We start from the raw sequence: 22,387 nt of genomic DNA on the forward strand, positions 1-22,387 counted from the left end.
GAGAACATGATGCGAGGAACCTGATAGTTTTTTTTTTTTTTTTTATAAATAGGCCACACAGGGATAGTTAGGTTAATGCATTGAGGCGGTAGGCCAGTCTGAACAAATGAGTTTTTAGGGTACGCTTAAAACTGTGGGGATTGGGGATTAATCGTATTAACCTAGGTAGTGCATTCCAAAGAATCGGCGCAGCACGTGTAAAGTCTTGGAGACGGGAGTGGGAGGTTCTGATTATTGAGGATGCTAACCTGAGGTCATTAGCGGAGCACCCTTCTGTATTCCTCATCCCCCTGATCTCCCCTAATGCATCCCACAACCACAGAGTCATCCGAAAATTTTTGAAGGTGGCAAAGTTCAGATTTATACTGAAAGTCTGAAGTATACAGTGTGAATAGAAAGGGCGCAAGCACCGTTCCCTGGGGGGCACCTACACTGCTCAATAATCTGCTTGAGACAACTGCTCCCATCTGTACAAACTGTGGCCGATCTGACAGGTAGTCAGTTATCCAATTTATCATCCCCTCCTCCACCTTCATATCAGTCATCTTTTTGTGTAGTAAAAGTGGCTGCAGGGAGTTAAATTCACTTGAGAAATCGAAGAACATCGCTCGCACCATGGTACCGTCAGTCTCCAGAAATGAATGTACCCTATGTGACAGAGAAAGAATAGCATCATCCACCCCCAATCTATGTCGGTAAGCAAACTGAAGGGGATCGATAAAAGCATTGACCCTTGGTCTTAAGTGAGCAAGCACTAATCTTTCCAAGGCCTTCATAGCGTGAGATGTTAAGGCTACAGGACGATAGTCATTTAGGGTTGCAGGAGAAGAAGTCTTGGGTACCGGCACCAGACAGGAAGTTTTCCATAACACAGGTACCCTCTGTGTTTGTATACTTCCATTAAATAGGCGTGTAAAGACAGTACACAGCTGGTCTGAACAAACTTTAAGGACACGTGAGCTGAGTCCATCTGGTCCTGCTGCTTTACCAATGTTATTAGAGGACTGGGGGGTCTGCAATACCAAAATAAGACACTTGGGGCTATTTAGTTTGGAAAAACGAAGACTAAGGGGTGATCTTTTTTTAATATATAAAAATATGAGGGGACATTACAAAAATCCTTTCTGATGATATTTTTAATCATAGACCTAAGACAGGGACAAGGGGGCATCCTCTACGTCTGGAGGAAAGAAGGTTTAGGCATAATAACAGACGCGGGTTCTTTACTGTAAGAGCAGTGAGACTATGGAACTCTCTGCCATATGATGTTGTAATGAGTGATTCATTACTTAAATTTAAGAGGGGATTGGATACCTTTCTTGAAAAGTATAATGTTGTAGGGTATATATACTAGATTCCTTGATAGGGCGTTGATCCAGTTAACTAGTCTGATTGCCGTATGTGGAGTCGGGAAGGAATTTTTTTTTCCCCAAAGTGGAGCTTAATATTTACCACATGGGTTTTTTTTTTGCCTTCCTCTGGATTAACAGGTTAGGGCATGTTAGGTTAGGCTATGGGTTGAACTAGATGGACTTAAAGTCTTCCTTCATCCTTAATAACTATGTTACTATATTACTTGCAGAATGAATAAGTCTGTAGGAACCTGTTCACACACCACCAAGAAACTTGAAGACACAAAAGACCACAGTGAGGTCAAAAATACTCTGTTGTAAAAAAAAAATCACAGTAATAAGCAAGTGCCAGTCAAAAGATGGAAAAAAAACATGGTATTAAGTTGATACGCTTTTTTGCAAAAAAATGTATACTAAGCTGCTCCACCAATCGTCAAGGTATACCCATATAGAGCAGTCCTACCTAATGTACATAATCCCTATCTGATGTATTTAAAAACCTGATCATCTGTATAGTACCTGTATAAGCAGGGTTCAGAGAGGGAATTTTCATGTGGACATGCTGGATGGAGCAGCTTTGATGCAAATGACCCATAAGGAGTGGTGGACTCCCTAGTCTTCTAGAAACAAGAGAACAATTACAGAACCAGAAACACATGGGCTACTTGCACAATGAACAAGTCTGTAGGAACCTGTTCACAAAACACCAAGAAACTTGAAGACACAAAAGAGCACAGTGAGGTAAAAAATACTCTATTGCAAAAAAAAATCACAGTAATAAGCAAGTGCCAGTCAAAAAAATGGAAAAAAACAGGGTATTTAGGTGATACGTTTTTTTTTGCAAAAAAATGTAAACTAAGCTGCTCTACCAATCGACAAGGTATACCCATATAGAGTAGTCCTACCTAATGTATATAATCCCTATCTGATGTATTTAAAAACCTGATCATCTGTATAGTACCTGTATAAGTAGGGTTCAGAGAGGAAATTTCCATGTTTCTACAAGACTAGGGAGTCCACCACTCCTTATGGGTCATTTGCCTCAAAGCTGTTCCATCCAGCATGTCCACATGAAAATTCCCTCTCTGAACCCTGCTTATACAGGTACTATACAGATGATCAGGTTTTTAAATACATCAGATAGGGACTGTATACATTAGGTAGAACTGCTCTATATGGGTATACATTGACAATTGGTGGAGCAGCTTAGTATACATTTTTTTGCAAAAAAATTATCAACTAAATAGTATTTTTGACCGCACTGTGCTCTTTTGTGTCTTCATAGATAGAAGATAGATAGGTAGTAGATAGATAATAGATAGATGATAGATAGAATAAATAGATAGATCATAGATAGATAGATGGATAGATAATAGATAGATAATAGAGAGATAGATGGATAGATACAGTTAGGGCCAGAAATATTTGGACAGTTACACAAGTTTTGTTATTTTAGCTGTTTACAAAAACATGTTCAGAAATACAATTATATATATAATATGGGCTGAAAGTGCACACTCCCAGCTGCAATATGATAGTTTCCACATCCAAATCGGAGAAAGGGTTTAGGAATCATTGCTCTGTAATGCATAGCGTCCTCTTTTTCAAGGGACCAAAAGAAATTGGACAATGGACTCTAAGGGCTGCAATTAACTCTGAAGGCGTCTCCCTCGTTAACCTGTAATCAATGAAGTAGTTAAAAGGTTAGGGGTGGATTCCAGGTGTGTGGTTTTGCATTTGGAAGCTGTTGCTGTGAGCAGACAACATGCGGTCAAAGGAACTCTCAATTGAGGTGAAGCAGAACATCCTGAGGCTGAAAAAAAAGAAAAAATCCATCAGAGAGATAGCAGACATGCTTGGAGTAGCAAAATCAACAGTTGGGTACATTCTGAGAAAAAAGGAATTGACTGGTGAGCTTGGGAACTCAAAAAGGCCTGGGCGTCCACGGATGACAACAGTGGTGGATGATCGCCGCATACTTAATTTGGTGAAGAAGAACCCGTTCACAACATCAACTGAAGTCCAGAACACTCTCAGTGAAGTAGGTGTATCTGTCTCTAAGTCAACAGTAAAGAGAAGACTCCATGACAGTAAATACAAAGGGTTCACATCTAGATGCAAACCATTCATCAATACCAAAAATAGACAGGCCAGAGTTAAATTTGCAGAAAAACACCTCAAGAAGCCAGCTCAGTTCTGGAAAAGTATTCTATGGACAGATGAGACAAAGATCAACCTGTACCAGAATGATGGGAAGAAAAAAGTTTGGAGAAGAAAGGGAACGGCACATGATCCAAGGCACACCACATCCTCTGTAAAACATGGTGGAGGCAACGTGATGGCATGGGCATGCATGGCTTTCAATGGCACTGGGTCACTTGTGTTTATTGATGACATAAGAGCAGACAAGAGTAGCCGGATGAATTCTGAAGTGTACCGGGATATACTTTCAGCCCAGATTCAGCCAAATGCTGCAAAGTTGATTGGACGGCGCTTCATAGTACAGATGGACAATGACCCCAAGCATACAGCCAAAGCTACCCAGGAGTTCATGAGTGCCAAAAAGTGGAACATTCTGCAATGGCCAAGTCAATCTCCAGATCTAAACCCAATTGAGCATGCATTTCACTTGCTCAAATCCAGACTTAAGACGGAAAGACCCACAAACAAGCAAGACCTGAAGGCTGCGGCTGTAAAGGCCTGGCAAAGCATTAAGAAGGAGGAAACCCAGCGTTTGGTGATGTCCATGGGTTCCAGACTTAAGGCAGTGATTGCCTCCAAAGGATTTGCAACAAAATATTGAAAATAAAAATATTTTGTTTGGGTTATGTTTATTTGTCCAATTACTTTTGACCTCCTAAAATGTGGAGTGTTTGTAAAGAAATGTGTACAATTCCTACATTTTCTATCAGATATTTTTGTTCAACCCTTCAAATTAAACGCTACAATCTGCACTTGAATTCTGTTGTAGAGGTTTCATTTCAAATCCAATGTGGTGGCATGCAGAGCCCAACTCGCGAAAATTGTGTCACTGTCCAAATATTTCTGGCCCTAACTGTAGGTAATAGTATATTGATAGATAGTAGATAGATAATAGATAGATATATATGAGATAGATAGTAGATAGATATGGGATGGAAAGATAGATATGGGATAGATAGATAGATAGATATATAGATAGATAGATAATAGATAGACAGATATAGGATAGATAATATATAGATATGAGATAGATAAGAGAAAGATAATAGATATAAGATAGACAGATAGATAGGAGATAGATAATATATATCTATATATATATAATTGCCTAAGGGTTTTTCCGTCTGCCTGTCTGTCTGTCCTGGAAATCCCGCGTCTCTGATAGGTCGAGGCCGCCAGGCCTCGACCAATCAGCAACGGGCACAGCGACGATGATGTCATAAAGGATGTAGAAATCGCGTGTTTCTGATTCAGCGATGGGCACAGTATCGACGTAGATGTCATAATGGTTGCCATGGCGACGATGATGTCATAAAGGTTGCCTCGATCAATCAGCGACGGACACAGTCTGCCGCGAATTCTGGAATCATCATTGTCCATATACTACGGGGACATGCATATTCTAGAATACCCGATGCGTTAGAATCGGGCCACAATCTAGTATATATATATATATATATATATATATATATATATATATATATATATATACATATAGATATATATATATGATAGATAGATATGGGATAGATGGATAATATATAGATAGATATGGATAGATAGATATGGGATAGACAGATATATAGATAGGAGATAGATAATGAATAGATATATAAGGGATAGATAAATAATAGATAGGAGATCTATAGATATGGGATAGATAGTTAGATAACATACAGATAGATCTGAGATAGATAGATAGATAGATAGATAGACAGACAGATAGATAGATAGATAGAGAAACAGTAAAATCCCATATATTTTGCATGTTATTCTCTGGTTCCTTTGCTGCCATGAGTACAGCAGGTCGCAGAGGGGATGCTCTGCAGTGGACGATCCCCTGCACCTATAGCACTGGATACTCTGCACCCAGCTCTCCTTGAGGAACTGTTTCCAGCCTCCTCCACAGCTGCTGCATCTCCTAGAAGGAGCCTGGCCGTGCTGCATATGACTGCTACAAAGCTTTGGATGTTGAGTTTTTCTCTGGCAGCAATTTGTCCCTTCTTTGTTATGATATGCTCAGTAAAGTGAATGCAGAGGGAGGAGCCACCCTTTTCTCCTTACCTCCCCCAAGCACATTCTCCTGCTACTAATGTGACTTCACTGTCCTTTGATTGGCATCCCTTCAGCACATGCAGAGCTGGAGCTTTGTCCTAGGTGAGAAGTGAAGTTGTACAGATTTTAGTCTGAAGTCAGCAATCATGGGTGTTTAGTGTACTGCAGAGCAGTGCGAGGGGAAGAAGATTGCACACACACATACCTCTCTGGGGATCACCGTCATCTTCCACTCTCTGGCACAGCAGCATGCAGCCGCGCTGTGTGAGAAACCGGAAACACGGGAAGGGAGCATGAGGGATCGCTGCTCCTCAAGTGCCATTTTCTTTTGCAGTCAGGGGAGCTTGCCGCACATGAAGACAATCTGGCCAGGGGCCCCCCGGAGCCTCTGGGCCAGATTGCCCTCATTATTAGCCGTCCTGCAGGGGCCCCCCTCCACCTCCGGGGCCCTATGCAGCTGCACCGACTGCACATGTGGTATGTCCGCCCCTGGACGAGACCAAGATAGAGTTTTCTTAAAGCACATCACTCTACTGTTTACTGAAAACGGAATGAGGAAAGAGCAAAACACCTACATTCAAATATGGTGGAGGTCCAATGATGTTTTGGGGTTATTTTGCTGCCTCTGGCACTGTGATTTGACTGTGTGTAAGGCATCATGAAATATGAAGATTACCACATGATTTTTTGTGGCAATGTAGTGTCCAGTGTCAGAAAGCTGGGTTTGCATCCTAGGTCATAATTTTATTTCAAACTATGTCCAACTTGGAATTTTTCTATGTTGTTCCAGTACTCACACAAAAAAATAAATGCATGCAACAAAACATGTGTAATTGCAAACATTTTCTGGGAGAAATACTTCATTTTTTGTAACAATTGCAAGGGTGCAAACACTTCCAGCCATGAGGGTATATATTTAAATAAATCAACAAACAATCCAGGAACAGATTGTTTTGTTCATGTATCAAAACCATAAAAAGTAAAATATGTCAACTTACCTCCTTGACATGTGATTGAAGTGAAACAGACATATCTAACAAACCCTTCCGCTGTTCAACACGCCTAACAAAATCTTGGATTCGGTCCTCTAATTGATGAGCTGCCTGATATATTTCTTCCGGGTCACACTCGCCTGTTTGTGCCAACTGTTCTGCAGCTTCCAGCAACTTGTCTGCATTTGTATATGTATTCTGAACATTGATGAGAAAAAAATAAAAAACAAGAACAAAAAAAGAACACATCACCTTGCAATGGATAGGACAAAGTACAGTTTTACAGAAAAAAGTAACCGTACAAGAAAAGCATTAAAGAGGTTGTCCACTACTTTTTCATTGATGACCTATCCTTGGGATAGGTCATCAATGTCTGATCAGTCGCGGCCAGAAATGCTCACTTGCAGAGCTGCTCGGACTTCTGCTGCAGCAGTGTGCAACACATCCTCCTCCTATTCAAATCAAAAGGAGACTGATGTGCAGTATCCAGCTCCGGCCATTGTCAGAAGATGGAGTCCGCATGTGAGCTTTTCCAGCCGCTACTGCTGACACCAATAACAGTTGATAGGCTGGGGTCCAACACCTAGGGATGGTTCATCAATGAAAAAATAGTCTACAACCTCTTAACACCCAGAGAAAGTAAGTAGTATAGAGGGATTAACTTGTTTGTTCTTCATAAGCTTAATTCTTTTACCACCAATCATATTCTGTATTATTTTTAGCATCTGCACATTAATAGCTAAAACATTTGTATTGTTTCTTTCTTAGTTGTTTAATGGGATGATTTTATGGTTTGTGTTTTGGTTTTTAATAGCACCAATTTTGGGCTAATTGCTGTGGTAGAATTATGCTGCCACTGGTGGTTAGTGACAGCACTGCAGGGTACCATTGAAGTGACAGAGGGAGACTCCTCTCTCTTTCTAACCAACTAGAGGTTATGGTCACTACTGAGCACTGCATCTGAAGGATTAAGCATCTCATGTTCATCAACTAAACGTAACAGCACATCCACTTGTATTTTAAATAAAGCAATTTGGATGCACAGTTACATCCACTTTTAACAAGTTGAATCAATTACAATAGAATTAGAAAAACTAGGCAATATACTAAAATAACTGATATTATTCACCTATTAAATCCCTTAATATTCCAATTATCCCATAAATCTTTGCTCATTTTCTCAAGTGATGCATTGCATTCATGGAGGCGATTTAATAGTGAGTAGAGATTTTTTTTCTAAACATTTTTTGCAGTTTCTTTATTATCGAAAATACTATTAGTTCCAAAAATTTGACACCTATAAATCAAAACTGTACACCTTTTTTGTAAATAATATAACAAATTCCAAAGATGAATCTTAAATAAATTAGCTGTACTTAAAAAAAAAGTTAATCGGATAAGATAACATGTGTAATATAAAAATAATCAAAATACCCTACTCAACAATGAAATTTCAACGCCAATAGCCTCAAAAGTTGTGGAATTCTGAAAATCACGATTGATAGACATGATAATGATATTGAAATGTTGAGGAAATTAAAACATTTTGTTAACATTTCAATTTATTAAGTATGAAGTATTAGCACCATACATACTTTCACGCATAGGCACGGTATCAATTAGGTTATCAATTTTCTATGAAGAATGTTCTGCCACACTGAATGAACTTGGGAACACAAATTATCAGGATGAGCTGCTGGCAGCTCCCTTTACAACTGCTCACTAATGAGGTCCCAGATGTGCTCCATGAAAGACAAGTCCAGAGACACAAGCAGCATGCGGCCATTAATAACCTCATTGATAAGAGATGTCAAAGCGTGCAAGTCCACGTATTTATGCATATGGCATACATGTATTATATTAAAAAGTTCCAGATGTTTTGAACATTTTACTTCCATTTTTCATTGGCATATTATTAACATGTCAATCGATTCTGTGATTTTCATAAATCCCTACCATTTTACTTCTTCTTGTTGAAAATGTTGAGGAGTGAATTTTGTTTTTGCGTTTTACTATAAAAAAAGACAAATGCATATAGAGGGAGAGTGTGTGTGAATGTATGTAGTATGTATAGAAAAATATTTAGATTTGAGAGTCCTCAGTGGTTGATACCTTTTAATTGCTAACTGAAAAGATGGTAACAAATTGCAAGCTTTCGAGACTACTCAGGTCTCTTCATCAGGCATAGATGAAGAGGCCTGAGTAGTCTCGAAAGCTTGCAATTTGTTATCATTTTTTCAGCTAGCCATTAAAAGGTATCAACTCCTGAGGACTCTCAATTCTAAATATTTTCTATCTACTGGCTAACACGGTACAAAGATATATATCTTTCCTGCAGTATGTATACGCACTGTAGGAGAGGGTAAAGTCCTGAGTGGTGTATGTGTCACCTAGGTGATAGCCTCTCTGATGCAAAAACCCCCCAGAAAAGGCTGCAGTGCTGAGAGGTTTATTTAACCTCTTTCTAACATTTGCAGTAATAATACATCCACGCGCCCTGGGCTTTATTGACCAGGGAGGTATTATTACTGTATGGCGATCGTGCGCGCACACATGGTGTTTCTGAATCTGACAGCTGACACACGACACAAAATGCCAGAAATGGTCCAGCACCGTTTCCGGCACTTTAACCCCCTAAATGCTGTGATCAAAATCAATCAAACTCAATTGCAGCATTCTGGGAACCAGCAGAGGGATGACAGCCCCTCCGCCGCATGATGTGGGGTCCTGATCGTTGCCTTGGTGACCAGATGTCATCATGATGACATTTGGGTCACCTGAGCTAGGAGGGCTGCTAGATCATGCTCAGAGAATGATCTGCAACTTTCTCTGTCAGTGCAGAGCTGAAAGTTTTCACAGCATAGGGATGCTGCTGCATCCCCATGCTAGACAAGCGATCCAGCCTGCAGAAAACTGTCCCATAGACAAAATTGATTTTTATTTTACTAATTTTAAAATATATTAAAAAAAAAACAATAAAAAAATCAAAAGATATTGCATCCATAAATAAATATTTGTATGAAAAAAAAATTAACAAAAAAAAATACACATATTTGGTATAACCGTGTCCGGAACAACCCGACCTGTAAAACTAGTTAACCACTTTAGTGAACACCATTGTAACGGGATCTACCAATCTGGGGTACCTTTTTAGTACCACTCCTTGTTTCCGGAGGTCAACTCTGCTTTGGCTGGAGTTTGAATGAAGGACGCTGGCTGGAATTCCTTGGTTACATGGGCACATATAAAAGATCACTGCTTCTCCACGTATTTCCAGTCTGACAACACTTTACTCACAGGACACAGAATATATAACACAGATACAGAGGGCAGGCCAATAGAAAAGCGGCAGGCTAGACATACATTACAAAAGCCGCAGGTGGCCAGCAGAGCCTGCCGATATTTACTGTGGGAATTACAAAGGTGGGGGGCAGACAAAATGGGAATATTGTGTCCCTTCTGCCCAGGGGCGCAGCCTGTTGGCTGATGCATTAGGGACATGTATCTCACATGGAACCTATTATACATACATAACTGCATAACATATTCTGGGTGCTGAGTGGTTCCATAACACAGCTCCCCCTTTCAGCGACGCGATCGGCATACACAGTCTGATCCTTAACGGATCGGTTTGGGAATGACCGAAGATTATGGGGTTGGTACAAGTTCCGTTTCTCGACTTAGTCCATCGGTGTTACCGTTTTGTTTGCCGATTCTGTAGTGGATGGTGAAGTCCAGAGGTTGTAGGGCTAAACTCCACCGCAGCAATCTGGCGTTGTCTCCGGAGACCCGATTAAGCCAGACTAGAGGATTATGGTCCGTTAGGAGGGAAAACTGTCATCCATACAAATATGGTTGCAACTTTTTGAGTGCCCATACTACCGCCAGGCACTCATTCTCGATGGCCGCATAGCTTACTTCACGGGGCAGTAGTTTCCGACTGAGGTAAGCTACCAGGTGTTCTTGGCCGTCCGGCCCGACTTGGCTCAGTACTGCCCCCAATCCAAACACAGAAGCATCTGTGTGAACAAGGAAACGCTTTGTTGGATCGGGTGCGGCCAATACAGGGGTATTGGTGAGGGCATCCTTTAGTTGGCGGAAGGCTTCCTCACAATCTGGGGTCCAGATTACCTGGCAGGGTTGGTTCTTACGAATCAGATCAGTAAGGGGCTTGGCTATGCTGCTGTAATTGGGAACAAATTTCCTGTAATACCCCGCTGTGCCTAGAAACGCCATGGCCTGGGTTTTAGTGAGTGGGGTGGGCCATTTGGCTATGGCCTCAATCTTGGCTGGTTCTGGTCGCTGTTTCTTACTTCCCAACCAATGCCCTAAATACTGAACCTCTGCTTTGCCCATGTGACACTTGTTTAGGTTCAGGGTGATTCTGGCCTGGTGGATCCTGTCCAATACTGTCTCTAGGTGATTTAGATGCTCTTCCCATGTCACACTGTAGATGGTGATGTCGTCCAGGTAGGCACAAGCATAGTCCTGGAGACCATCCAGAAGCCGGTTAGCCAGCCTTTGGAACGAACGGGGTGACAAATGCCGACTTGGGAATAGCGTCAGGACTAAGGGTAATCTGCCATTAGCCTTTGCATAGATCGATGGTGGTCAAATACTTTGCCTCCGCCAGCCGGTCTAACAACTCATCCACACGCGGCATGGGATATGCATCCGTAACTGTTTTCTCATTGAGCTTACGATAGTCTACACAAAACCGTGTAGTTCCATCCTTCTTGGGCACTAACAATACAGGGGATGCTGTTATGATCTGGTGGTTTAGGAACAACATGAGACAAGCTTTGAAGGAGGTGGTATCTGTACTGACCGCAGACCCTGAACCTAGCAGCGCAACTAGAAATAGCCGTGGGGGGTACCTGACGCTCCCTAGACCCCTCGGCACAGCCTAAGGTCTAACTTCCCCTAAAGATGGAAACAGGAAACCTATCTTGCCTCAGAGAAAATCCCCAAAGGATAGATAGCCCCCCACAAATATTGACGGTGAGAGGAGGGGGAAATAACATACGCAGAGATGAAATCAGATTTTAGCATAGGAGGCCAGTCTAGCTTGATAGATAGGACAGGAAAGGATACTGTGCAGTCAGTATAAAAACTACAAAACAATCCACACAGAGTTTACAAAATCTCCACACCTGACTAAACGTGTGGAGGGTAAATCTGCTTCCCAGAGCTTCCAGCTAACAGAAAAAATCCATAATAACAAGCTGGACAAAAATAGAATGCACAGAACAATAGTCCACAACAACATGTGGACTGAAATGAGCAAAGCCAGAACTTATCTTAGCAGAACTGGTCAGGAAACCAGGAGAATCCAAGCAGAGATGTGAATCCAGCCAGAGAACATTGACAAGTGGCATAGGCTGAAGACTAGAGCCAGGTTAAATAGCAGAGCCAGGAGAGACGATTAGTGAAAGCAGCTGCTAAAGCTAAACCCAAGGAGCAGCAGTTCCACTCAAAACCACCAGAGGGAGCCCAAGGGCAGAATTCACAAAAGTGCCATTTACAACCACCGGAGGGAGCCCAAGAACGGAATTCACAACAGAATGCCCTGGGACTATCTGACTCTTCAATGACCCCTAAACGCATCATCTCTTGTATCTCTTGTCAGGAACGTGGAAGGGGTTTTGTCGCAGGGGGGTCTGATCCTGGGTCTCAACCTTGTGTTGTGCCAGGCGAGTGTACCCTGGTCTCCCCGAAAACATCCTCTGTCGCTGCCTCAACAACTCCTCCATCTGCTGTCTCTCCCGGGGGCATATGTCTTCACCCAAGTGTACCTGGTCCCATGTTTTAGACTGAGTCCTTTCCCCTAAGACACCGGGCAAGGGAAGTGAGGCTAAATCCTCTGCTTCAGGTTCACAGATGGCCACTACCTCTTCAGGGCGCTCCCGATAGGGCTTCAGCATATTCACGTAGAACATGCGGATAACCCTGGGGTCGTCACAATCGGCGACATTATAGGTTGTGTCGGCTATTTTCCCCACTACCTGGTAGGGCCCCTGCCTTGCAGCTTGGAATTTGTTCTGCTTAGTGGGCTCTAACACCAGGACCTTCTGTCCTATTTCCAAGGTGCGCTCTCTGGCCCTCCGATCGTACCATATTCACAGGCGCCACTGGGTCGCCTGTATGTTCTCACGTACAACCTGGGTCAGCTCCTGCAGGCCGAGATAATCTCCCGGGGAAATCCAACCCGTGAGAAAACCTGGAGCAGGGCGGCCGCCACCGTCTCTGCCAGTATGTTAGGTAACGCAACCGCCTCTGGATACCGTGTGGCATAGTCTACCACTGTCAATATATACCTTTTCCCTGACGGACTGGGTTTGGCTAACGGCCCTATCAGATCGACCACTACTCGGCTAAATGGTTCTTCCACAATGGGGAAGGGGCATAATTTGGCCTTGCATCGATCCCCCCTCTTGCCAATGCGCTGGCAACTGTCACAGGTCTCGCAGTACTGACGAACATCATAGGTTACCCCCGGCCAAAAGAAGTTTTGTGTCAGACGATGCCAGGTGAGACTGACGCCGAAGTGCCCAGCCAAGGGTATGTCATGAGAGATTCGCAGTAACTCCTGCCTATACTTCTTGGGAACTACCAGCTGTCGTTTTATAGTGGGGCTCGTCCCTGTGTGGTGCTGCTCTGTGATCCGGTAGAGGAGTCCCTGCTTCCATACAAACTGTTCCCCTTCCAGTACCCCTCTCCCCTCCTGTGCCTTCTCACGATATCCCTCCAATGAAGGATCCTCAAGTAACTCCCTCTTAAATTCATCTGGGGTGGCCCAAGAAATGTGTCTGGCTATGGGAATACGTGTAGGGCTGGGATGTCTTACCTGGGCCTCCTCTGAGTGTGATTCCGCCTCTGCAGCTCGAGCTGGTCTTCGGGTGGTCATAGAATATGTCTCAGCCAGAGGGGCAACTGAGAAGGCAGACAACATGGGCCCCAAGTCATTTCCCAGCAAGACGTCTGCAGGCAAATCCTCCATCAAGCCGACCTCAACAAGGCCATCCCCAACTCCCCAGTTCAGGTGAATACTGGCAGTGGGCAGTCGATGTATAGCTCCCCCTGCTACACGGACTGCCACTGTCCGGTCTGTCTTATCTTGGTCCCGAACGAGGTGAGGCTTCACAAGGGTCAAAGTTGCCCCGGAATCTCTTAGTCCCTGCATGCGTTTCCCATTAACCCACACGACCTGTCATTGCTGTTGTCGATTATCTGCCCGGGCGGCCTGCATGGGGTCTACTTCATGCAGCACTTCCTCCATCTCTTCCACCCCTTTGTTAGTCGTAGCCCCCAATGTCGGGTCAGCTTCGCCTTGGTAGCAGTGTACAGCAGCCTGGCTGAAGGTAGCTGTTCCGGCCTTTGGCCACTGGGTATGCTGAGTCCGGTTGGGACATTGTCTTTGCAGGTGGCCCAGCTGACGGCAGGTGTGGCATCGCGCCCCAGGGGGACTGTGGTAGGCCGGGTTTCTAGCTGGTCCCCCTACAATCTTTGGTGGTTTGGGGCCCTCCAGGTCCATGGGCGGGCCCCTAGTGACCATCTTTGATCCGGACAACTGCGGCCTCCTGGCATCATGATGTTCATCGGTCAGATGAGCGGCTTCCTCAAGAGTCGTTGGCCGCCTGTCCCTAAGTCATCTGTGTCTCGGAGGGTTAGTCCATTAAAGAATCATTTTAACAAGAAGAGATGGAGGACGTCCTCCTTAGTGGTTGCTTGGCTCCCTTGTACCCACTGTAGCAGTGACCACCGTAATTTACAGGCCCATTCAGCGTGGGTATCGGTTACGCGTTTTATAAGTCTGTGGAACTTTTGGCGGTATGCCTCTGGTGTCAGCACATACCGGGCCAAGATCACTTCTTTGATCCGCTCATAGTCCATACAGTCCTCATCAGGTACCGTGCGATAGGCGTCCGCTGTCCGGCCTGACAGCTTGCTGGCCAGAATCTGAACCCGTTTCTCCGGCTTCACTTGATGAAGGGCACACTGCCGCTCAAAGTCCTGCAGAAAGCCATCAATGTCTTCCTCTGCCTCTCCTAACTGTCGGAAGGCATTATACTGGATCTTTTTGTGGCTTACTGTTGAAGGTACCTGGTTGAAGGCCAGACCTCCCCCTGCTCGCTGACTCTCCTCTCTCTGCTCTGCCATCTCCATCTTGGCCAGCTCCACTTTGGTCCGTTCTGCCATCTCCATCTTGGTTAGCTCTATCCTGGTCCGCTCGGCCATCTTTTCCTTCAGATCAGTACGCACATCAGCCATCACCTGTCGTATGATCTCTACTGCAGGGTTTGGGCCATAGAACGCCAGTCTGTTCTTTACCTCCCTCTGGAATTCAGTCTCCTCCACATTCACATTTGGGGGCGCTGCACTGTCGTGTTCCATGATGGGTGCTATCAAATCCGCTTGTTTTGTTGCTGGCGATCAACCCTCGGGCTTCCACCAGACTTTTTAATGTAATCATCTTTAACTTCTGGTAGTTGTTTTCCATTCATTCCTTTCCTCCTGTAGAAGGGGTATCATATCCCACTGTCTGCCACCAGTGTAACGGGGTCTACCAATCTGGGGTACCTTTTTAGTACTACCCCGTGTTTCTGGAGGTCCACTTTGCTTTGGCTGGAGTCTGAATGAAGGATGCTGGCTGGAATTCCTTGGTTACATGGGCGCATATAAAAGATCACTGCTTCTCCACGTATTTCCACTCTGACAACACTTTACTCACAGGACACAGAATATATAACACAGATACAGAGGGCAGGCCAATAGAAAAGCGGCAGGCCAGACATACATTACAATAGCCACATATTTACTGTGGGAATTACAAAGGTGGGGTGGCGGACAAAAGGGGAATATCGTGTCCCCTCTGCCATGGGGCGTAGCCTGTGGGCTGATGCATTAGGGACATGCATCTCACATGGAACCTATTATACATACATATAACTGCACAACATATTCTGGGTGCTGAGTGGTTCCGTAACACGTAACAACCATAAAAAAATTAATAAAAAACAATGCTGTATCATCATACTGCCGAACAAAAAGTGGAATAAAATGTGATCAAAGAAATTGATATTAAACCTGGTACCGCTGAAAACGTCATCTTGTCCCGCAAAAAAACAAGATGTGATACAGCTCCAACAATGGAAAAATAAAAAAGCTATAGTTCTCAGAATAAAGCGATGCAAAAATAATATTTTTTTTTTCTATAAAATAGTTTTTATTGTGTAAAAGCGTCAAAACATAAAAAAATTAGTGTGGTATCGCTATAATCATACTGAACCGAAGAATAAAACTACCTTATAACTTTAAACACACGAGGATTGACATCTACACCCCCGAACAAAAAAACCTGAATTGCTCATTTTTGTTCATTCTGCCTCCCAAAATCGGAAAAGAGAGCGATCAGAAAATGTCATGTGTCTGAAAATGGTACCAACAAAAAAATTCCACAAATAAACAAGCCATCCCATCACTCTGTGGGCCAAAATATGGAAAAATTATAGCTCTCAGAATATGACAATTGAAAAATTATTTTTGCATTAAAAAGCATCTTTTAGTGTGCGACATCAGCCAAACATAAAAATCCAATATAAATATGGTATCACTGTAATCACACCGACCCGAAGAATAAAGTCACCTAATCACTTATACCGCACGAGAAACAGTGTAAAAAATAAATCTAACAAATTGTTCACATGCTGTTTATTTTTTATTTCTGCCTCCCAAAGATCGCAGTAAGGCTTGGCGCACATATATCCTGCGCTTGCATCGGGGTTTCAGTGTAATTCTCTCAAATACGTGATTGAGATGGAACATCTGGCAAAAAATTCCCTATAATTAGGCAAATGGAGTCACTGTGGACGCAGTCTGACCTGTGATCTGGCGGTGTCCGTCTTTTTAGGATTGAATAAAAAGTGCCGTTCGCCACATTTTTGTGCACTTCTGAAAAGAAGGACACTGCTGAACAGAGGCCAAACTGAGTCCAGAGTAACTCTGCTGCCACATTATAGTGAATGGATCCCTTGTGGTTTCATCTGAATCACGTCACTCAGAGATTTAGATGGAAACCCCAAAGTAAGTGTTCAGCGTAGAGTGCAAGATAAATGTGATCCTAAACGTTTTGTAAAACGTTCCCAATAAAAGATTCAACTCAGTCCACAAAAAAGCAAGTATCCACTCAGGTCTGTCATCTGTTAATGGAAATATAGGGGGCTTCCATATTACTGGTAGTACAAAGGCGCTGGAAAAATGATATAGCTCATCAACCGCCAAAAGAAATTCATAAAATTATCTGCTCCCAAATCTAAATGCCCCCCTCTCTTCTGAGGCCCACAGTGTGCCTAAACAACATACAGCTCTGGCAAAAATTAAGAGACCACCACATCAAAACCCTGTCATGGGCAGCCCAATCTCCAGACCTAAACCCCATTGAAAACCTCCGAAATGTAATCAAGAGGATGATGGATAGTCACAAGCCATCAAACAAAGAAGAACTGCTTACATTTTTGCGCCAGAAGCAGTGTGAAAGACTGGTGAAATGCATGCAAAGACGCATAAAAGCTGTGATTAAAAATCATGGTTATTCCACAAAATATTGATTTCTGAACTCTCTCTGAGTTAAAACATTAGTATTGTTGTTTCTAGATGATTATGAACTTGTTTTCTTTGTATTATTTGAGGTCTGAAAGTAATGTGTTTTTTTTATTTCGACCATTTCTCCTTCACTTGAATGGGGGGGGGGGGGAGGCTGAAAATCCATTGTTTGCCATACTGTCATGTGCATGACAGTGCGGCAAACACTGCTTCTGTTCCACGGCACGGTAAAGGTTGCGGTTCCCAAGCTATAAAGTGACAGTGTGAAACCGCAGCTGTGATTGGAGGTAAATAGGTTACCTTTGGTCAATGGTGTTGGTTGATGGGGCTACTGCTCCCATCAACCTACACCTGCTGTTGCTAATAACAGCAAGAGCAGACAGCAGCTGATGGGAGTACTCATCAGCCTGCACTGTAAATAAATGATTTAAAACAAAAAACAGCGTATGTTCCCCTGTATTTTTGATAACCAGCCAGGTAAAACTCAAAGCTGGGGGCGGCAACACTCAGCTTCAGCAAGGCTGGTTATCAAAAATAAAGGGGTCCCCACTCCGATTTTTAATAGAAAAAAAAACGGTGTGGTGTTCCCCCAATTTTTGAGAACCAGCCAAGCTAAAGCAGACAGTTGGGGGTAGGTATTCTCAGGCTGGTAAGGAGCCATGGACCTTGCCCCCTCAGCTTAAAAATAGCATCGCGCAGCCACGCAGAAAAAGAGCATGTATTAGATGTGCCAATTATGGTGTTTTGCCCAGCTCTTCCCACTTGCCCTGTAGCGGTGGCAAGTGGGGTTCATATTTGTGGGGTTGATGTCACCTTTGTATTGTCAGGTGACATGAAGCCCATGGATTAGTAATGGAGAGGCATCTATAAGACACTTATCCATTACTAGTCTTATAGTAATTGAATCTCTCGTCTCCTGTAATAAAGCAAAAAATTAAAAAGCAACAATATGCCTCACCTGTCTGTCATTCTGTTCCACTATGTAATCCATATCTGGGAGATAAACAGTTTTCAAAATGGACGGTGCCAACATGCAACTGTCCAGGCGGAGAACCACTGATGAATGAGCTGCTGCAAGCTAAGCATCAATTACTAGCAGTGTCGTCATGAAGGTTACTGCAGGTCACAGAGGCTACATTCCCAGCCAGGCAAATGAACTGCGGTGACCTCAGTGAGATCCCCGCTAGCAAAGTGAGAAAGTCTCACAGTGAAACGTTGAGCTCACTGCAGTTCACTGACAGAAATCGGTGAACTCTCTGAGGTCAGCGCTACAGCATGAGACTTTCTCACAGTCCTAACGGTGATCTATGTTCGCATACATTGGTCTCTACAGAATGCTGCTGCGTTCCTCCTTTTTGCAAGCTATGTATTCATTGCAGTAGGCATCTGTTCATACTATATGGAGGTGCTGGTCAGTTTTTTTGTTCTATGCAGTTATCCATTGGAGGTTGTTACCTCCTCCTTTCTGACTCTGCACCCCACCCATCAGCCTAAGGGTGTTGTTTATAATCAACTCTGTTTCCTAGCAGCTTACTTTAATGTGAAAGTTTGTAACACATGAGAGGTATTTTTGCCCATTCACACTGTAGACTTTTACAAGCACAAGAGACGCATTTATTAGATGATAGGACCCATCAGAGAAGTGCCACCTTGTCGCGTTTGATGGGCTCAAATTAATTGACTAATTTATGCGCTAAGAACCTTTACTTTCGTACGTAATTTTTTTTTTTACTTTTTATTACAGTTTACTCAGCAATTATGATAGATTTTGTGTTCGCATATATATTGGTCTCTACAGAGTGCTGCTACGTTTCTCATTTTTGAAAATATCCCTCACCTGTCAGTCATTATGTCCCACTACGTAATCCATATCTGGGGGACAAACAGTTTTCAAAATGAACGGTGCCAACATGCGACTGTTCAGGCTGAGAACCACTGATGAATGAGCTGCTGCAAGTGAAGCATCAATTGCCAGCAGCGATGTCATCAAGGTTACCGAAGGTCATTGAGGCATATGTTCCCAGCCGGGCAAATGAACTGCGGTGACCTCAGTGAGATCCCCGCTAGCACAGTGAGAAGCTCTCACAGTGCAGCTTTGAGCTCAGAGAGTTCACCGCAGTTCACTGTGAGAAATTGGTAAACTCTATGAGATCAGCACTACACCATGAGACTTTCTCACAGACCTAGTGGTGATCTCACCGAGGTCACTGCAGTTCATTCGCCCGGCTGGGAACACAGCCAATATGATAGTCAGTAACCTCGATGATGTCACCGCTAGTCACTGATGCTACGCTCGCAGCTCCTCATTCCCCAGTAGTTCTCAGCCTGAACGGTCGCATCTTGGCCCCATCTAGGTTGAAAACAGTTTATCCTCAAGACATGGATTATGGCGTGGGACAGAATGACGGACAGGTGAGGGATATTGTTGTTTTTTTATTTTATTACAGGAGATGAGAGATTCAATGGAATGGGCATTAGGTAAGTATAATTGTGTTTGTTATTTTTAAATAATAAAGTAAAAGTGTTTTTTGTCTTATTTCAAATAAAAGACTTTATTCTGGCTGTGTGTTTATTTACAATTCAACTATAGGATTAGTAATGGAGAGGAGTCTTATAGATGCCTCTCCATTACTAATCTGTAGGCTTGATGTCACCTGACAATACAAAGGTGACATTAATCCCACAAATATGAACCCAAATTGGCACAGGTACAGAGGAAGTAAGAAGAGCTGGGCAAAGAGACAGAATTGGTGCATATAATAGATGTGCCTTTTCTGGGTGACTGGGGGCTGCTATTTTTGGCTGTAGTGGGGTTAAAATATCCATTACCAGCCTGAAAATACAATCCACCAACTGTCTGCTTTAGCTTGGCTGGTCATCAAAAATGGGGGGGACCCCACGACGCTTTTTTCAAATTATTTATTTCAATAAAAAATCAGGAGTGGGGCCCCTTCTATTCTTGATAACCAACCAGTGCTCAGAGGCCGAACATGAACAATGACATGAACTTCCTGGTGAAGTCAGTGTTTGGTGTCCGTACCGAACACCTATTGTTCGGGCACGGACATCGAACTTTATTGCTCAGGTTCGCCCATCTCTAAGACCTGCCATATCTAAATGGATGAGCCTGTATGTTCCTGTGTATGAACTGTTTTTTATATTATACCTTTTGTGTACAGAAGAGGCTATTTGTGTTTGTATGCTGGAAGTTTATGGACGTTCAATAAATCTTTCTGTGTGATCAAGACACCAAATGTCTGTGCATAAACTTCAACCACTGCCAAGAGTGAGTGAATCTCTACAACACAAACAACTATACTTTTAATTTATTTTCATAGCAATCATTTGGTGGATATTTACCTGTGCAACTTCCTCAAAATCCTCATGACGTTTTTGTAATGCCCTTGCTCTGTGAAGAGACTTTCCTACTCCTGTGTGTTTACTAAGAAATGCTTCTCCATGGTTCTCAATCCAATCCAGCACCTATATAGGTTAATAAATAAGGGGAATAAGAAGTAGTTACCAGTGGGTTGCAGAGACGAATCAATGGCAGATTTTAAGCAATGGTCACTAATTGTTCTTCAAGATTTGACCAGCAATCAAAAATAATCATTAGGCTGGGTACTACTTTTAGGTTTCAAGAACCAAAATCACTTGTAGTCAAGAACCTCCATTTATGATGCAAACTTACTGTATGTTTATTGCTTGATCAGCTTTTGACAAATCCAGTAGTATGCAAAAAAAAAATCCTCGCACAGAGCAATCAATAGATAAATTAAAATGTTACAGGTTACATAGTTATTAAGGTTGAAGGAAGACTATAGGTCCATCTAGTTCAACCCATAGCCTAACCTAACATGCCCTAACATGTTGATCCAGAGGAAGGCAAAAAAACCCCATGTGGCAAAGAGTAAGCTCCACATTGGGGAAAAAAATTCCTTCCTGACTCCACATACGGCAATCAGACTAGTTCCCTGGATCAACGCCCTATCAAGGAATCTAGGGTATATACCCTGTAACATTATACTTTTCCAGAAAGGTATCCAGTCCCCTCTTAAATTTAAGTAATGAATCACTCATTACAACATCATACGGCAGGTTTTGGAAAATGGCAGCAAGCTATTTTATTGTATTTATTTTGACAAATTTCTGATTTATTTTCACCACTTAAAAAAAATAGATATTAAAAAATACACAAGCATCGCTGTAATTATACCGACCTGGAGAATCATATTGTCAGGTTATTTTTACAGGACAATGAAGAAAAATCCACACCAACTATTTCAGAATTGCAGTATTTGTGCAATTTCCACCACTTGTAATTTTTACCCACTTTTCAATACAGTTTACTACTCAATGTGAATTCAAAACTACAACTCATCCTGCAAAGAAACAAGCTCACATTCAGCTATATCGATGTAAAAATAAAAAAAGTTATGGCTTTTGAAAGAACGAAAGAAAAAAAAAAACAAAACCAGAAAAACAAACTTGCCCAGTCGGTAAGGGTTTATGCACTGTGGAATTATTTTTAATCCTATTATATATATATCCAAATGGTGCCTAGGGCTACAAAATGTAAAGGTCAAAGACCAGATACCTCACAGTGTAACCGCATATATCTAGACGTTTGAGGTGAAGGTGTTATATAAATAGCAATGGAGAGAAATATAAACACCAGCACAATTTCACAATACAGATATATATATATATATATATATATATATATATATATATATATATATATATATATATATATATACACAGTATATCCATACAGGGTGGTCCAAAGGTAGGTGGACAGAAAATAATAACATTTATTTTTATTTATATATAAAATTATATTTACTAACACAAGAATAACATTGAGAATTACATTTTATTTTGAACAATAATACAAAAGCCCTTAAATTTTATTAACGCAGGTGCTCAAACGGTTTTCCATCACAATGTGTACAGCTTTGAAGTCTGCCTCTTACGCTTCGACAAACATTTTTGCACACGTCTCTTTGGGTATTAATTTCCTGAAATGCATCTCTTATGTAATTTTTCAAATCACTTACACTTTTTTGGTTTTCGACTACAAACTTTGTTCTTTCACTTTAATTATTGTAATGTTAACGTTGCTACTTATGACTGTTGTGTTTGAAACGGTTAAACTGTAAAGCGCTGCGGAATATATTGGCG

General features: G+C 42.4%; 1 protein-coding gene across 1 annotated transcript in view; it reads right to left on the bottom strand.

Annotated features, from left to right (window-relative positions):
• TRIO (trio Rho guanine nucleotide exchange factor) overlaps positions 1-22,387 on the bottom strand; it is a 2,940,676-nt gene that overhangs the window by 2,071,716 nt on the left and 846,573 nt on the right. The window contains 2 exon segments of the mRNA XM_069730426.1: positions 6,608-6,799; positions 20,564-20,686. Of these exon segments, the coding sequence (XP_069586527.1) occupies positions 6,608-6,799; positions 20,564-20,686 (315 nt within the window).

This window comes from Ranitomeya imitator, chromosome 6, assembly GCF_032444005.1.
Source record: "Ranitomeya imitator isolate aRanImi1 chromosome 6, aRanImi1.pri, whole genome shotgun sequence".
In the NCBI taxonomy this organism is placed as follows: Eukaryota; Metazoa; Chordata; class Amphibia; order Anura; family Dendrobatidae; genus Ranitomeya; species Ranitomeya imitator.